The 24,807-nt window shown below is 48.8% G+C and overlaps 4 protein-coding genes across 12 annotated transcripts in view; 2 read left to right on the top strand and 2 right to left on the bottom strand.

Moving 5' to 3' along the window:
- steap3 (STEAP family member 3, metalloreductase) overlaps nucleotides 1-8,029 on the bottom strand; it is a 121,900-nt gene extending 113,871 nt beyond the window's left edge. For 3 of the 9 annotated variants that reach the window (XM_068590203.1, XM_068590206.1, XM_068590207.1), the window contains exons 1-5: nucleotides 7,942-8,029; nucleotides 7,111-7,294; nucleotides 6,651-6,877; nucleotides 6,475-6,563; nucleotides 6,252-6,376 (exon numbers count right to left, since the gene is read on the bottom strand). In XM_068590203.1, the coding sequence (XP_068446304.1) occupies nucleotides 6,252-6,376; nucleotides 6,475-6,550 (201 nt within the window). In that variant the 5' untranslated portion in view covers nucleotides 6,551-6,563; nucleotides 6,651-6,877; nucleotides 7,111-7,294; nucleotides 7,942-8,029. Of the gene's footprint in view, nucleotides 1-1,322; nucleotides 1,763-6,251; nucleotides 6,377-6,474; nucleotides 6,564-6,650; nucleotides 6,901-6,982; nucleotides 7,295-7,941 lie in introns of those variants that run through there. The other 6 variants (XM_068590215.1, XM_068590209.1, XM_068590216.1 and 3 more) reach the window with 4 other exon arrangements.
- Nucleotides 1,904-6,094, top strand: LOC137793850 (L-threonine 3-dehydrogenase, mitochondrial-like). The gene is made up of 10 exons (XM_068590219.1): nucleotides 1,904-1,985; nucleotides 3,010-3,179; nucleotides 3,292-3,334; nucleotides 3,500-3,570; nucleotides 3,721-3,870; nucleotides 4,001-4,173; nucleotides 4,282-4,372; nucleotides 4,497-4,589; nucleotides 4,709-4,885; nucleotides 4,979-6,094. The coding sequence occupies exons 2-10, from the start codon at nucleotides 3,020-3,022 to the stop codon at nucleotides 5,116-5,118; spliced, it is 1,098 nt and encodes a 365-aa protein (XP_068446320.1). The 5' UTR covers nucleotides 1,904-1,985; nucleotides 3,010-3,019; the 3' UTR covers nucleotides 5,119-6,094.
- A 951-nt stretch (nucleotides 8,030-8,980) lies between the features above and the next one.
- rp1l1a (rp1 like 1a) lies at nucleotides 8,981-22,676 on the top strand. The gene is made up of 8 exons (XM_068590487.1): nucleotides 8,981-9,100; nucleotides 11,948-12,200; nucleotides 12,337-12,729; nucleotides 12,830-13,094; nucleotides 13,206-17,791; nucleotides 17,922-18,761; nucleotides 18,832-19,806; nucleotides 20,936-22,676. The coding sequence occupies exons 2-8, from the start codon at nucleotides 11,967-11,969 to the stop codon at nucleotides 21,344-21,346; spliced, it is 7,704 nt and encodes a 2,567-aa protein (XP_068446588.1). The 5' UTR covers nucleotides 8,981-9,100; nucleotides 11,948-11,966; the 3' UTR covers nucleotides 21,347-22,676.
- gckr (glucokinase (hexokinase 4) regulator) overlaps nucleotides 20,186-24,807 on the bottom strand; it is an 18,904-nt gene continuing 14,282 nt past the window's right edge. The window contains exons 19-22 of the mRNA XM_068590481.1: nucleotides 24,707-24,784; nucleotides 24,155-24,298; nucleotides 23,621-23,755; nucleotides 20,186-23,522 (exon numbers count right to left, since the gene is read on the bottom strand). Coding sequence (XP_068446582.1) covers nucleotides 23,409-23,522; nucleotides 23,621-23,755; nucleotides 24,155-24,298; nucleotides 24,707-24,784 — 471 coding nt within the window. The 3' untranslated portion in view covers nucleotides 20,186-23,408. The remainder of the gene's footprint in view (nucleotides 23,523-23,620; nucleotides 23,756-24,154; nucleotides 24,299-24,706; nucleotides 24,785-24,807) is intronic.

Genomic DNA, 24,807 nt, shown 5'->3' with positions numbered 1-24,807 from the left:
TTTGTGCACACTTTGAGGTTTACCATCCAGTCGTTCCTGTCGAGATCAAGCAACTCCAAACATAAGAAATTTGAAAAACACTACTGAAAAAAATCTAATATGATGTAAATTTAACATCTGATAACTTGCCTTTTGTGGTTTTCCGACAGCTATTCGATATGATAGATAATAACGAGGAAATGAATAAGGCACAGCAGGCCACAAACAAATAAAAGTGGTCATTATTTTTCTTTTGCTGGGCCTGCAGGCTGAATAACAGAGAGGCATCTCTCTTGATGTATTGGTATCTAGTGCCACCTGGTGGCGTCCAGCACACAGACATGCACACAAACATCTAATAAGAAGAAGCAAATATGTTTTGCTAGAAATGTCAGTGTTTAAGTGAATTATGTGGCATAATGTAATATTATTGTAAGAAAAAAATACAATAATCATGTGTTAACAAGATCCCTTATTTAAAATTTGTTCTAAGCCGTCCAAGTTGTACTTCCTGTCGACTCAAAAACGCACCATCTGTTAAAGCAGGGCATGCATAGGATACTGCAGTCGCAACAAAATGTATTTCCTGTGCAACAATGAGGAAGAATGAACCTGCAGGGTTCCGCAGCGACATGATCTCCTCGTGTTTGCGCTTCAGCAGGTATGCGCGCATAGTTTGCCTTCGTCTCAGAGCGTGTGCACACTTGTCCACCATTCGGTTGGCGATGCACGTCACAGATTAATCTCCCGGCGTGCAGCGGGGAATAAATCACTTGAGCATAATTAGCGGGGGCAAGGTTATGACTGACACCCAATTCCATCTTAATTACAGGAGGGGGATTTGTTCCGTTCAGTCGACGGGGCTCGCGCAAAACACATCTCAACTAAGTTAATCACACGTGCCATTGGTCTCGAAGATGTTCACAACAACTGGACGATAATGTGTCCTCGTGTACACGTGTGATAATTAATATTGAGCAATTAATAAGTACGCCATTTGTTAGCATAAAGTGAATGGAGCCTGCTGCTCGTGTCATGCAGCGAGGGGCTGGCCAAATTAAGAGGGGCCATGCATATTAGCATTTATCAGCTAGGGAAATGTTTCATTTCACCGACAATTAATGCAGGTATCAAATGCATGACTTGCAGTCATATGTACAGTATACAGCCGAGACAATAGTCCTGTTATAAAAGATAATAACTCAACTTGAGAACAAAGCAATGAATAACCATGTCACAAGCAGCTGACAGGCCTTCTTCAGTTGAAGACAGCCACATAGAGAAGAAGAGCTAGTAAAGAGACAGATATGGAAACACAGAGGCGGTGAAAGTTATCCACTCACTCAGTTCGTTTTCTTCTCTTTCATTGACACGAAGCCTCCATGTCTGTCCGTTTGTTGGGTGGCTAAAATCCTCGTCTCTTCTCTCCGTCGTGCCATCCTATTTTTGGTGAGAAATGTCTATTGTTCGTTTTAAAAAAAAAAAGGCCAGCGTTTTGGTTGGCTACACAATTCACTTCAGTTTCTCTTGACCGAGACGTCCCTTCGCAGTTTCGCGGGGTCGTGACGTGACACAACCCCGTAGTGTTTGCCACTTTACTTCGCTAATACTTTTTAATTAACTTCTTCTCCCATTTATATAATTTTGTCAGAGAGCAATGTCGTCTTTCAACCACAGAGTGGGCGACGTGTACCCGTATATTTTATTATATTTAGTGCACGTGTTCCTCAAATTAGATGCAGTATAATTAACTACTGGAGCACAAGGTGTGCTCACCGTTTCCTCCAGTTAATTTATTACTTTGAATACACTGACTTTATTTTGAAAGTCCTAACAGGAAGCTGGAGTTATAGTTGGGCTCTGGAGCCGAGCCTCTCGAGCTGTCAGCCAATCACAGGGCATCGCACCTTCTGCACAGCCACGCGGCTATTTCCACGTTTCAACACAAACACTGGCTGCTGAAGGAGATCCAAGTCGTCTCTCCATTTCCCCCGATTCACAATAAAGTAAGACAACAATGACACATCACTCCAAGTGTTTATCTAAGCAGTTGTGTAACCGTTCACAGCCGGCGTGGCTAATCTTTAGCTCGCGCGGGTAAAGCAGAAGAGCTTCTGCTAGCTAAAGTTCATGCAGGACGGTTCATTTAGACAACAGCTAAGCTAGCGATACCCGATATCTACCGTGTAGCAGCGGGAGTGTGTTACGTTGTGTGACCTCACGGAGAGTCATCTGGACTACTAGCATAAGCGGCTTCTACCGCTTCACAACCGGCCAGGCAGCGCAGGGCTAACCAGCCGTATGCGGCGAGAAGGTCACGTCGAAGTCGGACAAAACAACAACACACAGCCACTGAAACGTCTTCCCGTTTCCTCAATTCGGCACAGTCAGATAGTACAGCTGCTGTGCCAACTTTGGGATTTATTACAGCATGTGATACATGTGTAGTTGAAATAACTATTGCGTTATACACAACACACGCAAGTGCAGGGCTACTAACTTGCTAGGTTGCGTAATTTAATCATTGTACATGTGAAGGTTGTTGTTTCACGTTAATCTGACTGCCCCATATTATATAGGGGTGGTCGTGAAGGAGTCTATATTTAGACCACGTCAGCAGCAGGCTGTGAGAAGTTAATCTTAGAAAGGTGTTGGGATTAGACAAGACTCCATTTACACATAGAGATGTCTTTTTTCCTCTTGTCCCTCGTAGTAAATACCCAGCATGTGTACACGTCTGTCTTTACTAAATGGTACGACTACTTAAAACACACAATGTGCAGATTTAATGATACAGTCTTAGTTCATATTACAGAGTAGAAAAGTGCACACTGTTCTGTGCATCAGGGTTTCAACTGGAAGGTCAGCCTCCTGCCTTTAAGCTCCGACGCTCATATTGCCCTTGACGACACAAGCACGTTAAGTGACAGTGATGCAACTTTACTGTTGTGCACCATGGCAGCAGCAGACGTGCTGTAATATGGAGGAAACCTGCAACTGTTCCTGGCAATTGCACACTCTTGTTTGCAGGAGGCGCGCAATGCTGGCGATGCAGTCGCTGAGGGGCGCAGTGAAGCATGCTGGGAGCGGTCCCAGATTGCTCTTTGCAGTGCGCCATGTCAGCTCATCCTCACAACACTTTGGGAGAGCTCGTCCCCTGTCCTGCACCGATACCGACCAACCCAAAGTGCTCATCACTGGTTGGTCATCCTCTGTGTCACTACATCTGTTTGTTTTAGTTTTGGTCCCGCAAGTTTCCTTCTATAATATCAAGTCAAACACAGTCTACTTTTCCCTTTTGTGTCGTGACAGGAGGGCTTGGTCAGCTCGGGGTGGGGCTCGCCAAGTTGCTGAGGTAAGGAGTGTGGAGATTAGCTCCTATTTCAAATGTTTACCAAAGTTAGCAGTTTTGTGTTTGCATTTAGCTGTGAAGGGTTGGAGCACGGCGACAGGACAAAATCCAACCCTCCGCAGTCTTCTCCATTGGTCCCCCATGACCATGTTGGTGTTTCACACTCAGGAGACGCTTCGGGAAGAACAACGTGATCCTCTCTGACATCCGGAAACCCCCCAACCATGTCTACCACAGTGGTGTGTATTCCAGTGTAACCTACTGTGTGAAATTCCACCACCAAAAAAAACTCCCACTCAATCATGTTCTTCGTACCGTTTGGGCTGAGCAGATATCAAAGTGTCCGCAGACGCCTGTTCTAACTTCACGTGCACGTCTGTCCTCCATAGGGCCGTTCATCTTCTCAGACATCCTGGACTACAAGAACCTCAGGGAGATTGTGGTGAACAACAACATCAGCTGGCTGGTTCACTACTCGGCTGTGCTGTCCGCCGTGGGCGAGAGCAACGTCGCTCTGGCCAAAGAGGTCAACATCACAGGTACATGCACTTACTTGTGTGAAACTCCTGAAGACGAGCCGCTCTAATGAAGCTCCTAAAAGGACCGTTGCAGCAGCGTTTAGAGCCGTCCTTACGCAGACACTTATGCGCAGCCTCTCTCTCTTCGTAGGTCTCCATAACATATTAGACATAGCAACCGAACATGGTCTGCGTGTGTTTGTCCCCAGCACGATCGGTGCCTTCGGTCCGTCCTCGCCCAGGGACCCGACCCCCGAGCTGTGTGTGCAGAGGCCGCGCACCATCTATGGCGTGTCCAAGGTCCACGCGGAGCTGATGGGCGAGGTGAGACATGGCAGCGTACTCTCAAAAGACGCTGCTTCCAAATACCTTGAAGCTCTGTTGCTTTTTAATCTTTGGTTTTTGTAAAGCTTTTGCGTACGCCTCTGTCAGTACTACCATCACAGGTACGCGCTGGATTTCCGCTGTCTCAGGTATCCGGGCATCATCTCAGCCGACTCCCAGCCTGGAGGTGGAACCACAGGTGAGGAGGTGGAAAAGGGTGAAGTGAAGTGCAGATGGTGGAGCGAGCCATTGTAGTAGGCCGTAGTTTGTGCGGATGAAGAGTGTTGTTGGTCGTAATCTTGATCTGTCTTTCCATCACCCAGACTACGCGGTCCAGATCTTCCACTCAGCTGTGAAGACCGGTGATTTTGAGTGCAACCTGCGCAGTGACACACGACTCCCTATGATGTACATTGGTAATGCCTGACTTGTTTTTTACTTTCCAAAAGATGTTCATACTGCATTCCGGCCTCTTTGTGCTTCATCTCTTTTCTGCCTCTCTCCTCTCCCTCCGTCTTCACCTCCTCCCGTCCAGACGACTGTCTCCGGGCCACTCTGGAGATCCTGGAGGCTCCGGCAGAGTCACTGCTCAGCCGCACCTACAACATCAACGCCATGAGCTTTACGCCGCAAGACCTCACCCAAGAGATACAAAAAGCCCTACCCGACCTCAAGGTCACTTACAACGTGGACCCGGTGCGGCAGGCCATAGGTAACACCGCCGGGTGTAAAGATATCTCTGCTTTACTGCCGCCACTACGGCCAGAGTTTACAAATCTCTCCCCTTGTCTCCCGGGTTTTTTAGCGGACGGTTGGCCAATGGCGTTGGAGGACAGCGCGGCGCGGCGGGACTGGGGCTGGAAGCACGAGTACGACCTCTCCGAGTTGGTGCGGACCATGCTGAGTCACATCGCTACGAGCAACCAGCTCGCACAAGCCTCCTGAGTCTTGTGTAGCTTTTATTTATTTTTCTTGCAACTCAATACAAAAAAAAGCTTTCTTTGACAGTGAATTTGAAACGGCAGATTTAAGAGGACGTCTCTCTCCTCTGTGTTACTCTTTAAAAAGTTGAATTAATGCAAAACAATCAGACAGGAGGATTAGGATGTAGAATATTCAAATTAAAAACTAAGATGCAACCCTCCACTACCAGAGGCATGAAACCATTCCAGACCTCCTCGTCTGTCCACCTCATCTCTGTTCTTCTCCATCCATCCAGCTTTTATGTAAAACCAATATGATGCAAGTGCATGCTAAGTGCATACTATTACCGCGTTACTGAGCTGTCAAAGAGAGTCAAGTCCTCTCTGTGAATGTACTGTATGTATTTATGTATTTAGGTTGTGTATCTGAGAGTATGCGGATAGGCAGCCGTCGTCTGTAGCAGCTAAACGCTTGCCTTAAAGCGGCCATCCTGAAACCAGTTGGCTTTGAGCTCCGGCTTCACTCCCAGCTGGTCACCAATATGTACTGTATGAATACTGAAAGGCTTTACCTCAGGTGCTGTACTATAGAGTGGTAACCCGAGCTAGCGGTACTCTAGAGATAGTTTCAAGGTGCTTGGACCGTAGTCGCCTGGCATGAAAATAAGTGTTTGAGCTTGAGAATGGCCTCAGACGGCCACTTCACTTTTTAACTACCGTAGGTGCTTTGAATATTTATGTTACTGGATTTCTGTTATGATTTTTATCATTGCTTTCGTCCTCTGCGTTGGATATTTATGAATGTTGAATCGACGGATGCGTCGGCGGTTCCTTTCGTTCATTGAGGGCGAGCAGTTCAGTCTCGCGGCTGTACTTTAAGGGCTATCTGTCATGTAGTTTTAAAAAAGGATTTATGTTATTTATGCTATTCTTTGCAGCCTTTTCTGTCAAATGAAAATAACTTTTTTTGTTCTTAAAATAAATACTTGAATGAAACCAGCAACCAATCACAAGTCTATTCTCGTGTAATTTGACAATTCATCTTACAATTAATGTTTAAATGTCCAGCACAGTAGCCCACAAACCATGGGGCAATAGAGTACATCCAAAATTGCAGAAAGCAACACAAAAAGTTTTTCTTCCAATTGCTCCTACCGCATCTCCAGACTTCTCATCTGTCCTCTTTTTGGTGTGCAGCTGGTGTGTTTTTGTGTCTGGAGACTGGAAAGAGCGGGGTTGTGGAGCCCTCGTGTGGCCGGCACTGCCCACTGCAGTTGGAGCTGCAGAATGTCACAGAGCATTAAAGGAGGCCTCTAGGTTCAGGCTCGCCAGCATCTGGCCTTCACGTCTTGTTTTTTAATCTTTTTGTGAGTTGTACTTCTTTGTCCAGCTGACCTCCTCCTATCGCAACACTGACATGAGCTCGGCTTGGTGTCGCTGATGCTCCCTCTCATGCAGATCTGTGCCCTGCAGCGCATGGACATCAGACACGTCAGATACATGGTCATGTGTTAATTGTAGCTGTGTGGTCAGTCGTTACAAAGCCTTCATTACCTCGGCTAGGGGACAGAGTGTTGGCGGTAACTGCACCTCCAAATGTAGCCGAGTGATGAAAGAGTCAGTTGCTCTGCTCACTGCAGCCTGGAAAAGCCTTCGCCGGGTGACGCAGGCGTCCGCCAGGAACTGGGCGAACTCGTGCCGGTGGACAGGGGTGAGGTTTGGTAAACACTCAGCAGACAGCGTGTCTCGTAGCAGGGACAATAGTCCGTGTAAGTCAGGACCTGAAGGGTAGAAGTCCAGAAGCCTGAGAATAAGTTTAATTAAACCAAACCCCAGCAAAATAAGATACTAAATTGTGCTTTGTGGCTTGTTTTAATTATAAACACCATGAAAGCTCTCAGGAAACACAATGCTCTCTCTCTGCTGGCCACGATCAAGGCCCTTGGCCGTGACCTCCAGGTGAAGCACCTGTGTCACCTTCAAGGCCTGCGTAAAGTACACTGTTTGCCCTGACCGTCCAGCTGTGGGAAGATGCTTTTGGCGACCGCAGCTGCCCAGGTCACGGCGGGCCAGGGGAAGCCTCGGGCCGCGGCAAACATGGCGACGTCGTACACAAACTCCTGGTGGAAGCACCGCCGCTGGTCACCGAACTCGGGCCACAAAAAGTGGCAGCTGAGCCTCGACACGCCAGTCTCTCTCTGTCACAGACACAAAATTGATGTTATCTGGATTATGATTGAGTTATTGCTGATGCAAAAGAATCATTACGAATTCTATTGTGATCCAGTTGTGAGGTGAGTCACACATATATTCTATTTAGGTGTTGTTTTTTTATTGTATTTAAAATGGTTTCTTTGGGGGATCCGTCTCATTCAATTTTTACAGGTGTGTGGTTCAAACACATCAGATTACATGAGGCCATATTATTGTGCTGTATGTTAATCTGTAAAATAACTGTCTGTCAATTAAATATAGTGAAGTATAGTGTTTGAATACGAAATATAGTGGAGGGAAGGTATAAAGTAGCATTACATGGAGTACAAATATAGTAAATATACTTTGTCTATCTTGCTCAGCTAATGGCCTGGACTGGTGACATAATAGTTTCTCAAGAAATACAGTAGTTGTATGGCCTAATAAGGGGCTATACGGTGGAAAGAATTAGCAATTAGCAATGTGATATCTGATTGTTTAGCTATCTATCTTAGCTGTAGCTAGCTAGCTCTCTCAGTCGGATATTTTATGTGTGGGTCTATTATGTAAGTCTTTTCAACATGTGGAGGCTCTTCTCGTTAATGAAATAAAAAATAAAAAAGTTCACGGTGTTTATTTAATATGCGCCTACCTGCTGCCTTGCTATTTGCGCCATTTCACTCTCAGTGAGGGAATCCATCCTCCACGAGCGACAGAAACGCACTCTGTTGCCATTGGAGACGAACGTGTGGGTGGGCGGGGCCTGGAGGAGAGCGTGTTAACGCGATGACGTCGCACGTAAAGGATTTATGTCGTTTTACCAAACGTGAAAAGAAATTAAACGTGCCATAACATTGATATCACCACATAATTGTTTGGCAAAAGAGTTCAGGTGACGTCTGTTGTTTCAGAGATTTAATGGCGACTGTTTTGGGTTGATTTGACAAAGACTGCTGAAGCTAAAAGGAGCGCTCGGTTTACCCTTAAACACGCCGCTGCTCTCTTGGTGTTGGGGAGTTTGAGACTCTTTGACGACTGTGCTTTAATGCAACAAGGTTTATCTTTCCGCGACTACAGATGGCTTCGGGCTCGGACTAATCCTCTTTCACGTGAAGCCCACTCGTCTTCCCCCTCCTCCCTTTATTCTCCTCCTCCTTTATTTTTTCAAGAAATTAACCGGAGGAGATTTGGTTTTCTCATGTAAAGACAGCGGATTGAGCATGACGTCAAGGTGGCAATGTCAATACACCACTTCCGGTAGTGTATCTAAAAAATAAAAGTCGTAAACGCCTCTGTAATTTGGATTATCTTTCTTGCTTATTAATCAAATTAATTTGTGTTTTTTCGTAATCATGCTGAACTTCAGGGAATTTGCAGTTTTTTGTTGTTTTTTTTTAATAATGATTTTCTACAAGATAAATGTATCCCAAAATGTTATACCAAAGTAGCCTTTGTGTAGCCTTCTCACTCCTTTCATGAATACTTGAAAGAGTCATGAGCAAGTGTCTGCCACTTAGGGTCACTGGTCTGGATTTGTCTGTCAAATGCTTTCAAACAGGTTTAAAATCTCAGACGCGCGGGCGAGACGCCTTTATTTGGAAAGTCCCAAATCAGTGTACTTCCGGTCTGTGTACCGCTGACTTGACACGTGTCTCAATGTGCGCCTTCACATCGACAACTAGCGGAGAACAGAGCGCGCGGCGCTGCTCGCGACTCCACCTGACTTTCTCAACATCCACCTGGACGTTCCCTCCGGATGCATCATCGGCCGAGGATCTCCCATCATTCCTTTCGGTTTGTGTCCATGAAAGGTAAGTACCCCCGAACTCCTTTTGGCTCAACACCACGCACTTAAACTCATGCCAATAAAACCTGCTGGCGTGGGCACATTCATGTAGGTAGTAGTGGCATGTTATAGCCATGTTGCACACTACACACAACACACACATTCTCTGTTTATTTGTGTGTGATCCAGTTCTGAGGTGAGTCACACATACCTGCTTATTGGATGAGAGGCAGAAGGCGTTGAGGAGGCGCAAAGAAGAGTCAGTGGACCTCCTGAAGTAGGCCACACATCATCTTCATCATCATCATCATAATCTCTCCCTTGTTTTCCTCCTCCGTCCTGCTGATTGAGCCGATCACGCGTCAGCTACCGAGAGGACTTTACTTCCCATTCACAGGGAAAAGAAAAGTGTCTCCTTGATTCCTCCACAAGGAATACTCATTAGTGCCAACAGTCTCCCAGAGACCGGCTGCCATCGGCTCCTGTCAGCACAGGAACCTGCTCATCCCCGACTTCCTGTCTACCCAGAATTCTCGGAGGCCCACCTGCTCAGTTTCTGTCATTAGATCTGTGAAGCGGGGGAGTGTATTGTAGAAGGGTTTGAGAGAGTCTTTCTCCTTTCTTGTGTGTTATAAGACTTGAGTTTCAAAGCGCCTTCAGTTCCCGAGCGGCAGCAGGAGACGTTGCTCTGATTGAATCTGAAGTTTGAAGGACTTTTCATGACAATAGTCCAAGTTTTATTTTGTAGGCCCAGATTTACTTCCAAAACAAACACCTTGAAAGATGGAAAAATTACATTTTGCAGGATCTAACGCAAATGAAAAAGCATAAAAGATTAAGTAGCCCACTCCCCCAGTGATTGTAAGAAGCATTTGCCTCGACACAGTTTGATAGGAGCAGTTGGGGTTATCAGTGATTTATAAACAGGAGCCCCCCCGCTGTCACACAGATTGTCTTTGGTTACAATCCGACCACAGCCATGTGTGTGTGAGGAAGACGTATAAAGAGGGACAGAGAAGATGAAGAGAGAAACTGACAGCACGTTACCTCACACACACACACACACACACACACACCGTACGAGCCGACGTTTGTAATATTTTGCCCACGGTAACGTTTTCCGCACTCCCATCTTTGAATAACAAATTAGAAACATTAGCATTTGCCTGCTCTCCGGGTCAGGGCCGTGCACAGGAACGTCGCTTGTCTTGGCCTCGCCATTGCAACACACACACGCACACACACAGTCTCTTAAGCAGGCTTTTAATTCTATCCTTAGCCTCTCCTCCTCCCTCCCTCAGCCCCCCTTCCGAGCACCTGATTAGGCGGCCATTTTGCTCAGAGAGAGGTGGAGACGTGGGCTCTGCTGTGCATCTTAGTGGAGCCTGTGTGACTCAGGTGTCAGAGGTAGCCAACACACACATTCGCAGTTAGTTTGGACTCGACCGGTCAGACCCGGCACGGACAGATTCCCCCACAGCTTTTTGTCGTCTCTTTGGACCATGTTTCCTAAATATGTGAGTAGTGCACCTAATAGAAAGTGTTAGTTGTTGTCAAATTAGTGGTGAGAGTTCTTAAATTCTTGTGTAGTGGTTTGAATGTCTTAAAAAGGGGAATGGGGTTACAAATAGTTCCTTATTTGACATATAGTGACAATGGCTTAATGGTAAAGTAATATATATTAAATGGTGATCTAGAATGGTTCTACAGTTGATGTATGACAGTAAAAGAGGATCTATAATCTGAAATGTCTGATTAATGTGCTATTAAGGGTGTTTTGTGTCTTTTATGTCTCGTATCAACAGGAGATAAACTGGGCTTCTAATACTGTAATTCAATGTGATTATCTTGTGACTTCTATATGTTTTGAGGTCGGCTTCTTCAGGGAAAATAATTCAAACCTGTGGAAAGTACAGTTAGTTCAGTCCAGCCGCACATCATCTCCTTCAGCGCTGTTTTGTTGCTTGGAAACGATTTGATCGGCGTCACCATGGAAGCTGATGACTTTGCAGCTGGCCTTGTGGCAGTGTTTTAAGTCTAAAGTTTGTTGGTAGACTGGGAGCTGAGGAGGGATTAAGAAGCAGAGCGTCACGTTGAGTGTTGTCGGCTCAGAGCAGTGACTTGGCCTCCTGGCCGGCCTTGTGGGACTTTTAGAGCCTCGCTATAAGCCTGCTGATTACAGTCACCTTTTTTCTTTCATAAGAGATAGAAAGTCTTCAGCCATGATTTACAACGTTATCATTCCATTGAATAAAGGAATAATGCTGTCACTCTGAGCCGGAGTCCCGTAATAAAACATACTGTACGTTACGAAAGCTGCTCAGAAGCAGGACAGAAAGTTCCAAATAGGATTTCTCGATGTGTCCTCGGCCGCTCCACTAAATATAGCAGGTTAAAGGAAGCTCTGTTTTTATAAAGACGTCACATTGGTGCATTTAATATTACATTACGTGACTATTTTCTTTCAAAAATAATAATGCCAATCCATCTTTTGTCCCAAATGCATTTAAAATTATGAGAAAGTGACAAAATCTTTATGGAATCCGGCAATTATTTTTTGCCGCTTTGGTTATCAAATGGAGAAAATATTGCTTCTATAGGGAGCTGACTTTGTACAAAATTCTTCCTCTGCTGTAGCCAAATGACATATGTAACACTCTTACATAGCAGGTAGTCCTGTTAGTGGATCTCCTGGCCTGAATCCTCAGTCAAACACCCTGATTAGTTCTGATCTTGTGAGTGTGATTACAAAGTGTGGCAACAGCTAAACAAAAGTCAATGTGACACTAAAATTGGAAAGTCAAATTAATCTTTTCAGAACATTTGCAATGTTTTATTCGACGCATCAACGACTTCTCTGTGTGTCCCTCAGGTGTGCGTGAGGTCCCAGCATGCATTCGGTCCGCGCCGAGATGTGGGACCTCCACCCCCCGTGTGAACATGCCTCGCCCCTCCCCCCGCAGCCACCCTGCAACTTGCGCCCGGCCCATCTGACCACAGGCAGCCCGGCCAAGCGGCTCACCTTCTACAAAAGCGGCGACAGCCAGTTCGGGGGCGTCAGGATGGCCGTCCACAAGCGCAGCTTCAAATGCTTCGACGCCCTGCTGGACGACCTTTCCCAAAAGGTCAGTGGGACGGGAGGTTTCTTTTGAAGCTGGACCGCACTTTAACCGTTTCAACCACCAACAATAGCTCTACTCCAGGTCCCATATTGTAGAAAGTGATATCCAGATATACACGTGTGTGTGTGTCCATGTACAGGTGCCCCTGCCATTTGGCGTGCGGACTGTGACGACTCCCCGCGGCACCCACGCCATCAAGCAGCTGGAGCAGCTCCAGGACGGCGGCTGCTACCTCTGCTCTGACCGGCGCCAGGCGAAGCCGGTCGACATGGAGCTGGCCGGCAAGCGTCCGAGCATCTGGTACCATCACAGCCGGAGGCCCCAGCGGCCCGAGTCCTCGACCGCAACACCGCCCGGCCATCCCTCTCACAGGCAGCGACGGATCCTGCTGGTGAAGAACAGCGAGCCGGGACTGAGGAGGAGCGTGGTGCTCAGCAGGAGGTCCACCAGGAGCCTAAGGGCCTTTCTCGAGGAGGTGTCCGAAGTGATGCAATTTCATGTTCGCAAGCTCTACACCGCTGAGGGGCGCAGGGTACAAACGTTTTTTTTTTAATGGTCCTGATTTTGAGTGTTTTGTTTTGCAGATGACACCCAATTCAGTGGAAACTGACGCTGTGTGAATTTGTTTCCAGATTGACAACGTGCAAAGCCTCATGACTTGTCCTGGTGTGTTGGTGTGTGTCGGTCGGGAAGCTTTTAGCCCAGTGCTGGTGAACTTTATCAGGAAGAGCTCAGAGGAGAAACTTCCCGGTCTGGGCAGCAGGTCTCCCGGTCTGGGCCCCAGGACTCCTGGTAATGGGGCCCGATCTCCTGCTGCTCAAGGAGCGAGATCGCCACCTCATGGAGCTCAGTCCAGAGCCAGCGAGTACAGCGAAGGGCCTGAAAGCAAGAAGAATGGTACGTTTGTCTGGGATACTACCCAATACACAAACCTCAATTTCAACAAGATATCTAAAGTAGATAAAAGAGTGCATTAACATTTTTCTGTCTCTCTCTCTCTCTGTTTAGTAAACTTTGGTCTGGAAACCAAAAAAAGCATCATCCACCCTCGATCCGATTCCTCAAACCGTTCGACCCGTTTCTCCATGTCTTCAGAGAAGTCGTTCGGCAATGGTGTCGGCAGCTACGCCCACGCCAGACCGGCCATTATGAACGACGACATTGAGAAGCGGGTCCTGGTCAACAAAGACGGCAGCCTCTCGGTGGAGATGAGGGTGCGTTTTCGCCTCCGCAACGACGAGACCCTGCAGTGGTCTACACAAGTTAAAAAAGCCCCATCTCTGACGAACGAATGCCAGGCCCAGCCCCACTACCTGCAGCAGGGCCAATCAGAGAGCTGCTCTGACCCCGATTCTGCATCCTTCGACCCTGAAGGTGTGGACTATTCCCGCCAACCTCCGCAACGTGTGTTGGAGGGGAACAACTGCCCCTGCTGCTACCAGAGACCAGAACAGCAGTACGACTTGTGGGAAAACCCGGCACACAGCCACAGAAAGCACCCCATCCCTCCCCCACATGCATCCAGCCGCACCCACACCGTGACGAGACACGCGCACTCTTCCAGCTCTTCCTCGTCGTGTAATTCCAGGAGGGTGGTGCGCTGTCGAGCGCGGGTCTCCAGCGGCGGAGGAGGTGCGGAGCGGAGCCATCTGGTGCAGGAGGAGATGTTTTTGACGGAGCAGGTTGAGCGCAGAGTGGAGGTGGAGCAGGAGGAAGAAACCCACGTCGAGGTGTGCCGAGTGAGCCGATGCTGCAGCCGAAGTGAAGTAGACCTACGGCCACTTCAGTCAGTCGAGGATGAGCTGACGATGGAGGAAGAGCAGGAGCGTGTGCCGTCTGCCATCAGTAGCTCCTCGCATGTCCTTCAATCGCTGAAAGAGGACCAGGATGATGACCTGCCGGCCAGCGCCTCACAGTGCTGTCATTGCAACGGATCATCTCCATCCCCGATCTCCCAGACCCGCCAACACGACGAACCAACGAGCAACGTCTCGGCCTGTTCTGTCCACTCTGAAGAGCACAAGGAGGGTGACGGCGAGGCAGGAAGCAGAGCCGTATCTGCGGCCTCTTCCAGTCACTGCGGAGCGGCCGACCCGCATTCAACAGCCGAAGCGGAGGAGATGGATCGAGCTCCCAGCTCCAAGTCCAGAACCAGCAGAGCCTCGTCCAGGTCCAGCAAAGCCCTGGTGGCAAATACAGAGGAAGCGGGGGCTGCAGATGATGAGAATGAAGACGTAAACAGGGTTGTCAGTGTGTTGTCTGGTCACACAGGAGTTTCTCTGCAGTCAAAGGCATCCAGTCTATGTCCTGATTGTGGCGGCTGCAAACGCGGGGACAACTCTGGTTCAAGCAGTAGAGCATCGCAGAAGTCCCATCACTCCAAACAAACCTCTCCAAAGCCCTTATCGCCTCTCTCCAGCCAAGAGATTGCAAATATTGGCAGCGAGAATGATGATGATGATGATGATGATGGCTCCGAAGGTTCGGCCTCGTCAACGCACTCTAACAAGTCCAACCTCACCAACAATGACCGCTGCTCTGCATCATCAAACGCCCTGACGGGTAGCGCACCCAGCGCCATGTCCAGAACGTCCAATCCCGATTTGGCAGGAAAAGAGGAAGTTCGGGCTCCTAGTGTCATCTCAGCCACAAGTCACGGGTCCAATAGATCGCACAAGTCTGGCTGTAAAGGCAGCGGCGCAGCTGAAAAAGAGGAGGGGAGAAGCCCCAGTGCTGTTTCGGCTCAGTCCAACATGTCCGCCAAGTCCAGCAGGTCTCACACATCCAACTGCAGCGCAACAGCTGACATAAAGACAAGCCAGGAGGCAGAGGGAGAGAACACTGGGGAGAGAGCACAAAGCTCCTTGTCAGCTAAATCTGGTGCTTCGGCAAAGACGAACGCTTCAGTCAAGATCAGAACTAAGGAGGATGACGCTATTAAAAGAACTCCCAGCGCACTTTCTGTTAAGCCTGACGAGGCACAAAGACCTGATAGCGTCCTGTCTGCTAAATCAGCAAAATCAAATGTGTCAGCAAAGTCCGGCACGTCCCACAGGTCCACTTGCAGTCACTGTACGAGAGCAGTATCTCCAGCTGATGAACCCAAAGCAACTGGACAGGAAGTAGGAATTGAGGCAGAGGAGCGAGCAGCGAGTGCCATATCAGCCAAATCCAATCTTTCTGTTAAATCCCATAAGTCCAACAAAGCTCCGGAAAGGTCACTTTCTCCCAAGTCTGGAACAGCGAGTCAAAAGTCCGGCAGATCGGGCAAGTCTTCAACGTCGTGCAAGTCTAACGATGAAATCGTGGGATCTCCAAACGCTAAGAAAAATGAGATGCTAGAAGATGAACAGAAGAGGTCTGAAAGTGTAACGTCTGCTAAGTCAGCCTCTTCTGCAAAGTCTGGCCGCGCAAAATCTCCAGCCGAAGACGGGTTGAAGACAGGCGACAGAAGCCCCAGCGCCATGTCGGGGAAATCACACACTTCTGCCAAGTCCTCCAAGTCACAGAAGTCGAACCAGACCACAGCATCTCCAAATAAAGCGGATATTCCTTCTGCTGAGACGAATGGACAAGCGGAGCCTGATGAAAATGTCCGGGTGGCCAGTGTCCTCTCTGTAAAGTCAAAATCATCAGTCGGGTCCCGCACTTCTCACAAGTCGAGCAGCAGCCTCAGACCGGTGTCACCAAACCCAAACGTCACGGTTAAATCACCGGACAGTGAGGAAGGAAATGAGAGCGCGGCGAGAGCAAAGAGCGCCGCGTCCGTTAAATCTAAAGTATCGACTTCATCACGCAAGTCCAATCGCAACGGAACAACAGATGAAAACGTTGAGGAAGTCAAAGCACGACAAAGTAAACCTCAGGGCCAAATGCTCTCACCCAGGAGTGCATGTCCCTCGCGGACACAGTCCCCCAAAGCTGCATCCCCGGTGCAGCAGCTGTTGCATGAACCCAATGTTGGAGACACAAGAGGGCCCAGTGTCTTGTCCGTTCACTCCACAATCTCTGCAAAGTCTGGCAAGTCCAAATGCAGCTGTGGAGCAGCTTCAGCAAAGGACGACAAGGAGGCGGAGAAAAAGCAAGATGATGAGGAGCTGGAAAGTGAGCAGGCTTCTGATCGAGCTGCCAGCATCTTGTCGTCCTCAACCAAAAGGTCGAGGAGAGAATCGGGAGGCACGGAGCAACCGCTGAGTCGAAACTCTTCAGGGTCGGTCTCTCTCGGGTTGCCAGAAGACCAAGACACGGCAGACTCGGACAGTGGCAAGTCCAGTGTCAACTTTCACACAAACGCTGAGAGAAAGAGCAGAGTGAAGACACCAACTCCTCGTGTCCCGGACAGCACAGAGCCGTCTTCTATGAAGGAAAAAAGGGAGGAAACGGAGTCCATCGTGTCTCAAAGGTCCAGCGTTCTCAATCGGCCAGCAGTCGACATCCCTACCATCCAAACGCCAGGAGGGAGTCGGCACAAAGGGGAAGAAGCTGGAGAGCAAACAGACAGAGGAGCCAGTGCAATTTCAGCCAAAAGCAGCAAGTCCCACAAGTCGTCTTGTAGCTGTGGCGTCATAGCAGCAGCAGCTCAAACGCCTGCCAGCCAGATCGAAGCAGGGAAATACCTTGAAACGGGAAGTGTGAGGTCTGCTTCATCGACGAGCAATGTGGGCACGCCCAACAGCGGGACGCCATCTGCAGGTTCACTAGCAAGCGCTAAAGTTCGGAGCAAATCCTCTGCAAGTGCCAGCACCAAAAAAGCTAATGTAGCTGGGAATTCAGGAGAGGCCATCAGCCGACCAGGAAGCAAGGCCGACGGGAAAAAGGACATGTCAGACGACAAGAGTCCCTGTGGTCTCAGGCCTGGTTCGGCCGCTTCGGCTCAATCAGGGTCAACCATTAAAGCGTCAGAGAAGAGCAAAGGAGAGGATTCAGTCAAAGATCACAAGGCCAAATCCAGTGGCAGTGTCAAAACGTCCAGATCCCAAAAGAAAGACGTCAAATCCTCAAGCCCCTGTCCCGTCCACAACCCCAGAACAGGCAGCAAAGTGGAGACACATAGCGAGAGCACCCTGGCTCACTCTCTGTCCGCCGCCGACATGCTGAAGGAAACCATGGCTGCTGCGCGGCCACAAAGTCGGCAATCCAAGGCCAGTAAAACCAGTGCAAAGTCCAGCAGGGACCGGACGGATCTGGAGGAGCTGGAGCTGTCGCCTGCATGTCTGCCCAACGCTTCCCCCAATGAGGTCGTCAGCGACTGGCTGCGGAGCATTCCCGCAAACAGTAGTCTGCTGGCGCTTGGCGATGAGCCGCACGAGGACGTGGTGGAAGAGAAACCCGGAGAGGAGGAAGCAAAGGAGGAGGGGGAGGGTCCGGAGAAAGTTGAGGAGCAGGAGACAGCGGAGGGAGAAGAGAAAGAGGAGGGAGTTGGTTGTGACACAGCGAAGGAGGAGCAGAGTTCAGGTCCGGCTCCAGGCGATGCAGTTAAACCCAAAACCCTGTTGTTGAGCACTGACCCCCTGCCCAGGAACATGTGTTCTTCAGCCGCGGTGATGAAAGTCCTCCTGGGCTCCTCTATGGGTCGATGCCGCAGCCTGCCAGAGGTAAGCCAATGATCCATGTCGATGGATTATAATCACATTATGTAGGCTGCATCAAACAGCTATTTATTTACAATATAGTTAATGTATCTCATCAACAGCGCAATAACACGTTCTCTGCCGTCTCCTGTAGGTGTCTCCAGTTTATGGGCGTAGACTGAGCACGTCGGCCAGGGGTCTCTTGGACTGTTTGGCCCAGCTCCAGCTCATTGAGCCGGCAATGAGCCCTGGATTTGACCCAAAGAAGGACGAGCACCATGAGGGCATTATGACCATCCTTCAGTCCCTCTGGCTCACTGAACCCAGGAACACTGAGAAAGTGGAGGCCATGGGCGCTAAGGACATTGGCACAGAGCAGGTGTCTCCGCCGAGGTCCTCGTCCGGGGTGGGAATGAGCAGCGGCTCCGGCGGATCAGGGAAGGAGAATGGAAACCAGCCTGGAGGTGAACCGACGCAAAGCAAAGCAATAGAGGATGAAGGAGCGGAGAAGCTTGTCGGAGAGGAACCGGTGCAGAGCGACATCCAAAGTACAGTCATCCCGAGTCCGGACAAGCCCTCGTCGTCGGACAAGAGTTCCCCCACCGATACCGAACGAGAGACGCCGGATGACTCCAGCTCTGCCACGCCCCCGACCGTCCTGCGATCACCCTTGTCCAAAAGACGATCGCAAGACCCCGATCCGGGCTGGGTCCTGCAGCTCCTCAAGAAGCTGGAGAAGCAGTTCATGAGCCACTACGTCAGCGCCGTGGCGGAGTTCAAGGTCCGCTGGGACCTGGATGACAGCCTGATGCTGGACACCATGATCGGCGAGCTGAGGGACGAGGTGAGCCGACGCATCCAGAGCAGCGTCGAGTGCGAGGTGAGGAAGATTCAGGGTCGCGCCGGCAAAGGAGGGAGGATGCCTCGGCCGCCGCAGAAAGGGAACCTCTCCAGGGAGTCCACCATGACGGAGAACAGGCGTCGGATACTAAAGGTAAATTCACCAAAATCCCCTTTGAATCGATCTGTGACAGACAGAAAGGTAACGTTTGATTAATTTTCAGGTCATGAAAAAACAGTCCTTGATAACCGCCGAGTCCCTGTGCGACGAAGAGACGCCGGGCGAGTTCAGCGACCAGCGGAGCGACGACGAGTACTGCCCCTGTGACGCTTGTGTCCTTAAGAAAATGGCCGCCCGGCCTGTTAAAGCGAACCCGCTTGCGGCCGACGTACCAGTGATGATGGAGTTTGACCTCCTTAAGATATTGCAGCTGAAGAAAAGCCCTGCGCCTGCAGCTGCGCCCGCACAACCTGCAGAAGGGGATAGCAATATTACAGAGGAGGAGGGGAGGAGTTTAGAGGTACTGCGGGAGGAAGAGGAGGAGGAGGAGGAGGAGGAAACGAAAGAGGATATCAAAGCTCCCATTGTTTTAGAGGAGACGATTCGAGAGGAAGATGAGGAATTGGGGAAAGAAGAGGATGGAGATGAGGCAGGAAAAGAGGAGGTAGAAGATGAAAAGGAGGAAAGTAGTGCAGGTGATGAGGAGCAGGGAGAAACAGGTGGGGAGGAAGCAGGAGAGGAGGAGATGTCAGAAAATGGTGAGGAAGAGGAGGTAGAATGCCTTTGCCAGTGTGCTGTAAATGAAGAGGGAGAGGAGGAAACAGCAGAAGAAGACGAGGCTGAGGAAACTAGCGACAACACAGGAGAGGGAGAGGGGGAGACAGGGACAGGGGAGGAAGAGAGTGACAAAGAGGCAGCAGAAGGTGAAGGAGAGACCACTGAAAAAGAGGAGGGTGAGGCAGAGGTGGAAGAGTGTGAGGTGTCTGAATTTAAGGAAGAAGAAGAAGAAGAAACGACAGGCAGGGAAAGCGGAGGAGAAGAGCGGTCCGGGGAAACAGAGGACGATAACGCTGCAATAAAAGACGACTCCGCGGTGGTGGAGGAGTTCGGGGAGGGAGACGACAGCGCCTCGGCTGAGGAGGAAAAGGGAGGAGAGAGTGAAGAACAGGGAGAAGAGGAGGAAAGCGCCTCTTCGAAGGTAGGATGAATCAAATTACATTCTGCCTTAACTTTGACCTTATGTGCTTGCCGTAGTTTAGCACAAACACAGTTTATAGGCAACAGATAAACTTAATACATTGTTTATATCACATAATACTGTAGTGCAAGCAGATATGAGGACATTTTGATAAACAAATCTATTTAAATGGATAATGAATGATGATATAACAAAGCTGTGGTCTTATTCATATGTTATATAGAAACAACAACATATTATATTCATATTATCTAACTAAAAACCAATTCAAATTCTAATTAGAATCTCTCAAAAAGGTTCAGACTCCATATCATTTAATGATATTTTTTGTGATCATTTTCCTAAAAGTTAAAAAAAAAAGTCTCAACACACAATATGACCTCACAAGAATGAATGACGTTCTAGTTTTGAATACCAATTTTAGCACCGACTTTATTTAAACACCACACCTGAACATGACCGCCGGGTTAAAGTCGACTGCACCTCAAAGAGGAATCTGACCTACTGCGGCCTGAGCACTAATTCTAAGCCCGAGGGAAAAGATAATCTCGCTATCCAATTAGAAGGACCGAACAAATCTGTTGTGTTGGGCAGCGACGCAGCGCTTCATCTGATGGATTCTGCTGTTGTCGTCATCGCAGTCTGTTGACTAACAAAACCTTCACTGACTTACTGCAGCCTGTCGGGTTGACTGACACTCGTTTTATTACAAGATAGTACTTTTGCTCATGGATGGATGAGTAAACCGGGCACAGGCCAGTACCTACTTGTCACTGGACCACGAAGAGATGCAAAATAACCACAAAGAAGTATAAAACCACAATAAATGAACAAAACACTAACGCAATTAGCTCAAACAGACTCAAAACAAATACAAAATATTTACAATAAGACACAAAAGTACTCCAAAAAGACATAAAAGTACTCCAAAAAGACATTAATCACTACAAAGAGATGCAGAACGACCCTAAAAAAGACACTAAATTACTACAAAATCCCTGTTGGGCCTGTTGTCTCATAATCTGTCGATGCTTTGGCGATGTAATGTGTAGCTTAAATTACTTCATTACCCAATTTATTCTAAACAACAGCTCAGAGATGATTTTCTGTTGTCGCGTTGGACCTTCAGGGCCACGTTGTGACCGCGACCGAGGGAGAGGAGGCCGACGGCGAAGACTCGGACACCGACGGCAAACGCCCGAGCGACACCAGCGTCGAAGACTCGAGCTGCGAGGCGGCCGGCGCCGCGGGGGAGGAGGACGCCGTCGAAGAGTTCCCGCCCGAGGAAGAAGTGGCGAGCAAGAGGAAGGACGGCGCTCTCCTCCATCAGTTCACCAGGACATCCGTGGAGTCCCAGCCCGGCTCCCTGGAGGACGTCGACCCGGGCGCGCGCCATCATCCGGTGAACGTCATAGAAGTGCCCAAAATGGCCGCCGGCGGATCGGGCGGCGGCACAGGGTCGGGGAGGAGGAGCCGCTCGCCGGGAAGGGTCCAACGCCGCAAACCCAAAGAGGCCGACGACGACCTGGATGACTTTTAACCCGGACTATCGGCGGCCTCGCTCTGTCAGCGACCACACTGGTAGAAGGAAGTAACACTGCAACACTCGAAGCACTTTATCTTTTCAGATCCGGCGTAGACTCTTGAAACCACCACCGTATCCTGTCTCATGATATTTGTATATTTTTTAAGTTAAGTGTACGTACAAAGGGATACGTCTATCTATGTACTGGATGCGTATGAAGGAGGTATATTTTTGAAACAAAAAAAAGAAGTTAATTGATTTATTGAATGATATAGCCATGAAGTACCTCAGAGATCAGCTAGATGTTAACGACCTGTTTCTGTACTGTTTGACAGATCCAGTGTGTTGATGCTATCAGTTCAATTCCTAGTCTATTTTCTTGGTCTTGTTTCATTCTCTGGGGTTTGGGAGGTCATCTCCTGTAGCTGTTACTTAACGACCAGCTTAAGTCTGTCGTCCGTAGGGAAGCTCGCTGTTTTTAAATCGACTAAAGATCTGTGATGTAACCCGATTACCGGAAAGTGTGACATTTTTGAGTAGTGTTGGCTTTTGTTTTACCGAGAGCGAGGCCAAGAGGATCGATACCACTCGCGGGTCCGTGTGCCAAGCATGAAGCTAAAGCCAGGTTAGCTTAGCTTAGCACAAAGACTGGAAACGGAGGGGACAGCTAGCCTGGTGCTTGAGCTGTACTGTAAAGTTATTTTGGGATCACTTTAAAACCCCAAAATGGACAGAAAAAAATGTCTTTCTATATTGCAAACTGTATTTTAGTAGCTTTGATAAAATGTAAATACAGCAATTATACCTCATTATATTTACGTAGTCCGATAATTGTACGTGAGTTTGATTCCCAGGTTTGAAGTTATGAAAAAAGGGAGCGTCTCTGAGGCAAGCGTCTGAACTTCAGGTTAAACTCTTTCTCTGCTGCGTAAATACAAGAGGTGTGCGTTTGCATGACCAGCAGAGCGAAGCGGCAGCGTGAAGCTGATGCCTTACTGTAGCCATGGTTACATGGCGGCGGATCGACGGAAACAGAGAATGGTCGATCGTGAGGAGGTCTTTTGTCTCCTAATAGCCTCTGTCTGTCTCTCTGGTCGTGGCTCTCCTGCAGAATCACAGAGGTTGTTAAAATAGCTGGAATGGATCAAATCTGCTTGTTAAAAAATGCTAAAAATATATACTTAAAAAAAACAAAGTATTCTCTTGTTTAACCTGCCAGGTGAGCTGACCTCCACTCCCGAACTCACAAAATCCTCCTGTGTGTAATACCGAGTGTGTGAGTGTGTGCCTACGCTGCTCTCGGTCTGTCGGCCTGTGACATCACCAAGTGAACATCGTGTACTTCAAACAGACGACTGTGATCATGTTGATGTGAATAAATAAGTGCACAGGAATGAAAGGTTGTGGCGTTCCTGACGCGGGGCGCGAACCCCCGAGATTGATTGTGCTCTCTGATGCGCGCTCGGCTCAACTCCAAAGGTCTGCAAAGCTGCTCAACCGCTCCAAAGATACACAGGTGTCACGCTAATCCAGTACCTGCGAGTGTGTGCTGAGCCACGGAGGGATTGAGGCTGACTTACATCCATCACATGGACCGATATGGTAGAGCTTGCACCTGCAGAACACTGTCACAGCACGCAGGGGAAGGGAGGAGGGGGCTTCATAGCAAAGTATCATTTATAGACGTTTTAACACAAGTCAGCCGTGTGATAATTATGCCAGTCGCTGAAAAAGTGTATAAAATTTAAGTTTTATTCTGACATGTTACATATTTTGTTTAGACACAGTGTATTCTAACATCTTGTACATGATTGAAGCGTTTGCAGGTGATTATTATGCTTGTGTGGAAGTCTGCCCTCTAGTGGTACAACATGGTGTTGCATTTAAGGCCTCCAGGTGGCAAAATTCTAACTCTTGTTTTGGGGCAATAACCAATTATGGCTCCAGTGTCATAGTTACATTAAACATGGTCGACGTCAGTCCATCTGCTGACCTTTGACCTCCCTGTGGAGGGGGAATAGAGGGATGGTGTGCGTGTGTGTGTGCGTGTGTGTGTGTTGACGTCACGTCTCGTCGATTACAACAGGCACGCCTCCACGGCCTCCCGCACGGTCGGCTGCTGCTTCAAATGAGTCTCCGCCTCCAGGAGAGAGCGCCCGGTCAGCAAACAGACCAAAGCCAGAGGGACCGCCTACTCACACACACACACACACACACACACACACACACAAGATGTAACAAGCCTCCACATCCATACGTTCCTCTTTAGGCGCCGCGCCGCCTCCTCACCCCGGCGCTGCTTCTGGCGGCGCGCGTGTGCGCCCGGACGTCAGAGGCTGCGATGGCCGCCGTCAGCTCGTCCACCCGGTACACGGCCTTCAGGAGCGCCTCCTCGCACCGCGGCGCCGGACAGCCGGACAGCCTCTGGAAGCAGGAGGAGACGTCTGTCAGCGTTTAACTGCAGCCCACAGGCGGTTTGCACAACAAGCGCTGCATCGTCGCGTGACCGCGTTGCTCTGTCTCGTGGAGTGTCCCTCGTGTGTTTTCAGTTAAATACAACATGTGAGCACAATATGAAGCTGTTTCCATGGCAACACATGAATAGACCAAACACGCAAAGGAGAAACTTGCACAGAGAAAAAGGAGACAACACTTTTGATTTCATTAAATATCTATTTTGAATGGTTTTATTATTATTAAGCGTGGGATGTTTTTATCCACCAAAATGTGATCACAGTACCTTGTCAGAAAGGGCGCCAAAATCTAACTACGCCTCGTTTTTGGTTCAGCAATCGGGTTTGAATCCAGTTCCTCTGTACACACCTGGAGCAGACGAGTGGCTCTGCAGTACAGCTTGCTGTTGGTGACCTGCACGTCCACCATGTGGTTCTGGTAGATCTTCCCCTTCAAGACGTGAGCGCCGGTGCTCACGGCGTTCAGCAGCAGCTTCGTGGACAGCTCCCACTGCTGAGAGAGAGAGAGAGAGAGAGAGAGAGAGAGAGAGAGAGAAAGAGAGAGAGAGAGAGAGAGAGAGAGAGAGAGAGAGAGAGAGAGAGAGAGAGAGAGAGAGAGAGAGAGAGAGAGAGAGAGAGAGAGAGAGAGAGATCCACGAAAGCAAAATTAAGATTTAAAAAACACGAGAAATAAGAAAAATTGAAAATCGATGAAGGCTAAATGAGTTTTACAGCTCTGCTGAAGGAGTGTGAGAGACAAAGGAAAAGAGTAAATGAGGCAGAACTGTTATTCAACATGCTCCAATGAGTCACTGGATCAATGTGTGTGTGTGTGTGTGTGTGTGTGTGTGTGTGTGTGTGTGTGTGTGTGTGTGTGTGTGTGTGTGTGTGTGTGTGTGTGTAAGTGTGTGTGCTACTGTACCATGTGCAGTGAGATCCCTGCAGCAGGTGACTGCCAAGTGAATTTTAGTGAAGATAAACACAGCTTGTCGATGTCATCCTGCGAAAAAAAACATGTTCATT

Source organism: Clinocottus analis, unplaced genomic scaffold, assembly GCF_023055335.1.
Source record: "Clinocottus analis isolate CAN_PGR_092001 unplaced genomic scaffold, fCliAna1.0.p SCAF_24, whole genome shotgun sequence".
Classification (NCBI taxonomy): domain Eukaryota; kingdom Metazoa; phylum Chordata; class Actinopteri; order Perciformes; family Cottidae; genus Clinocottus; species Clinocottus analis.
Note: the sequence above shows the minus strand (reverse complement) of the source record. Positions and strands in the feature narration are given on the sequence as shown.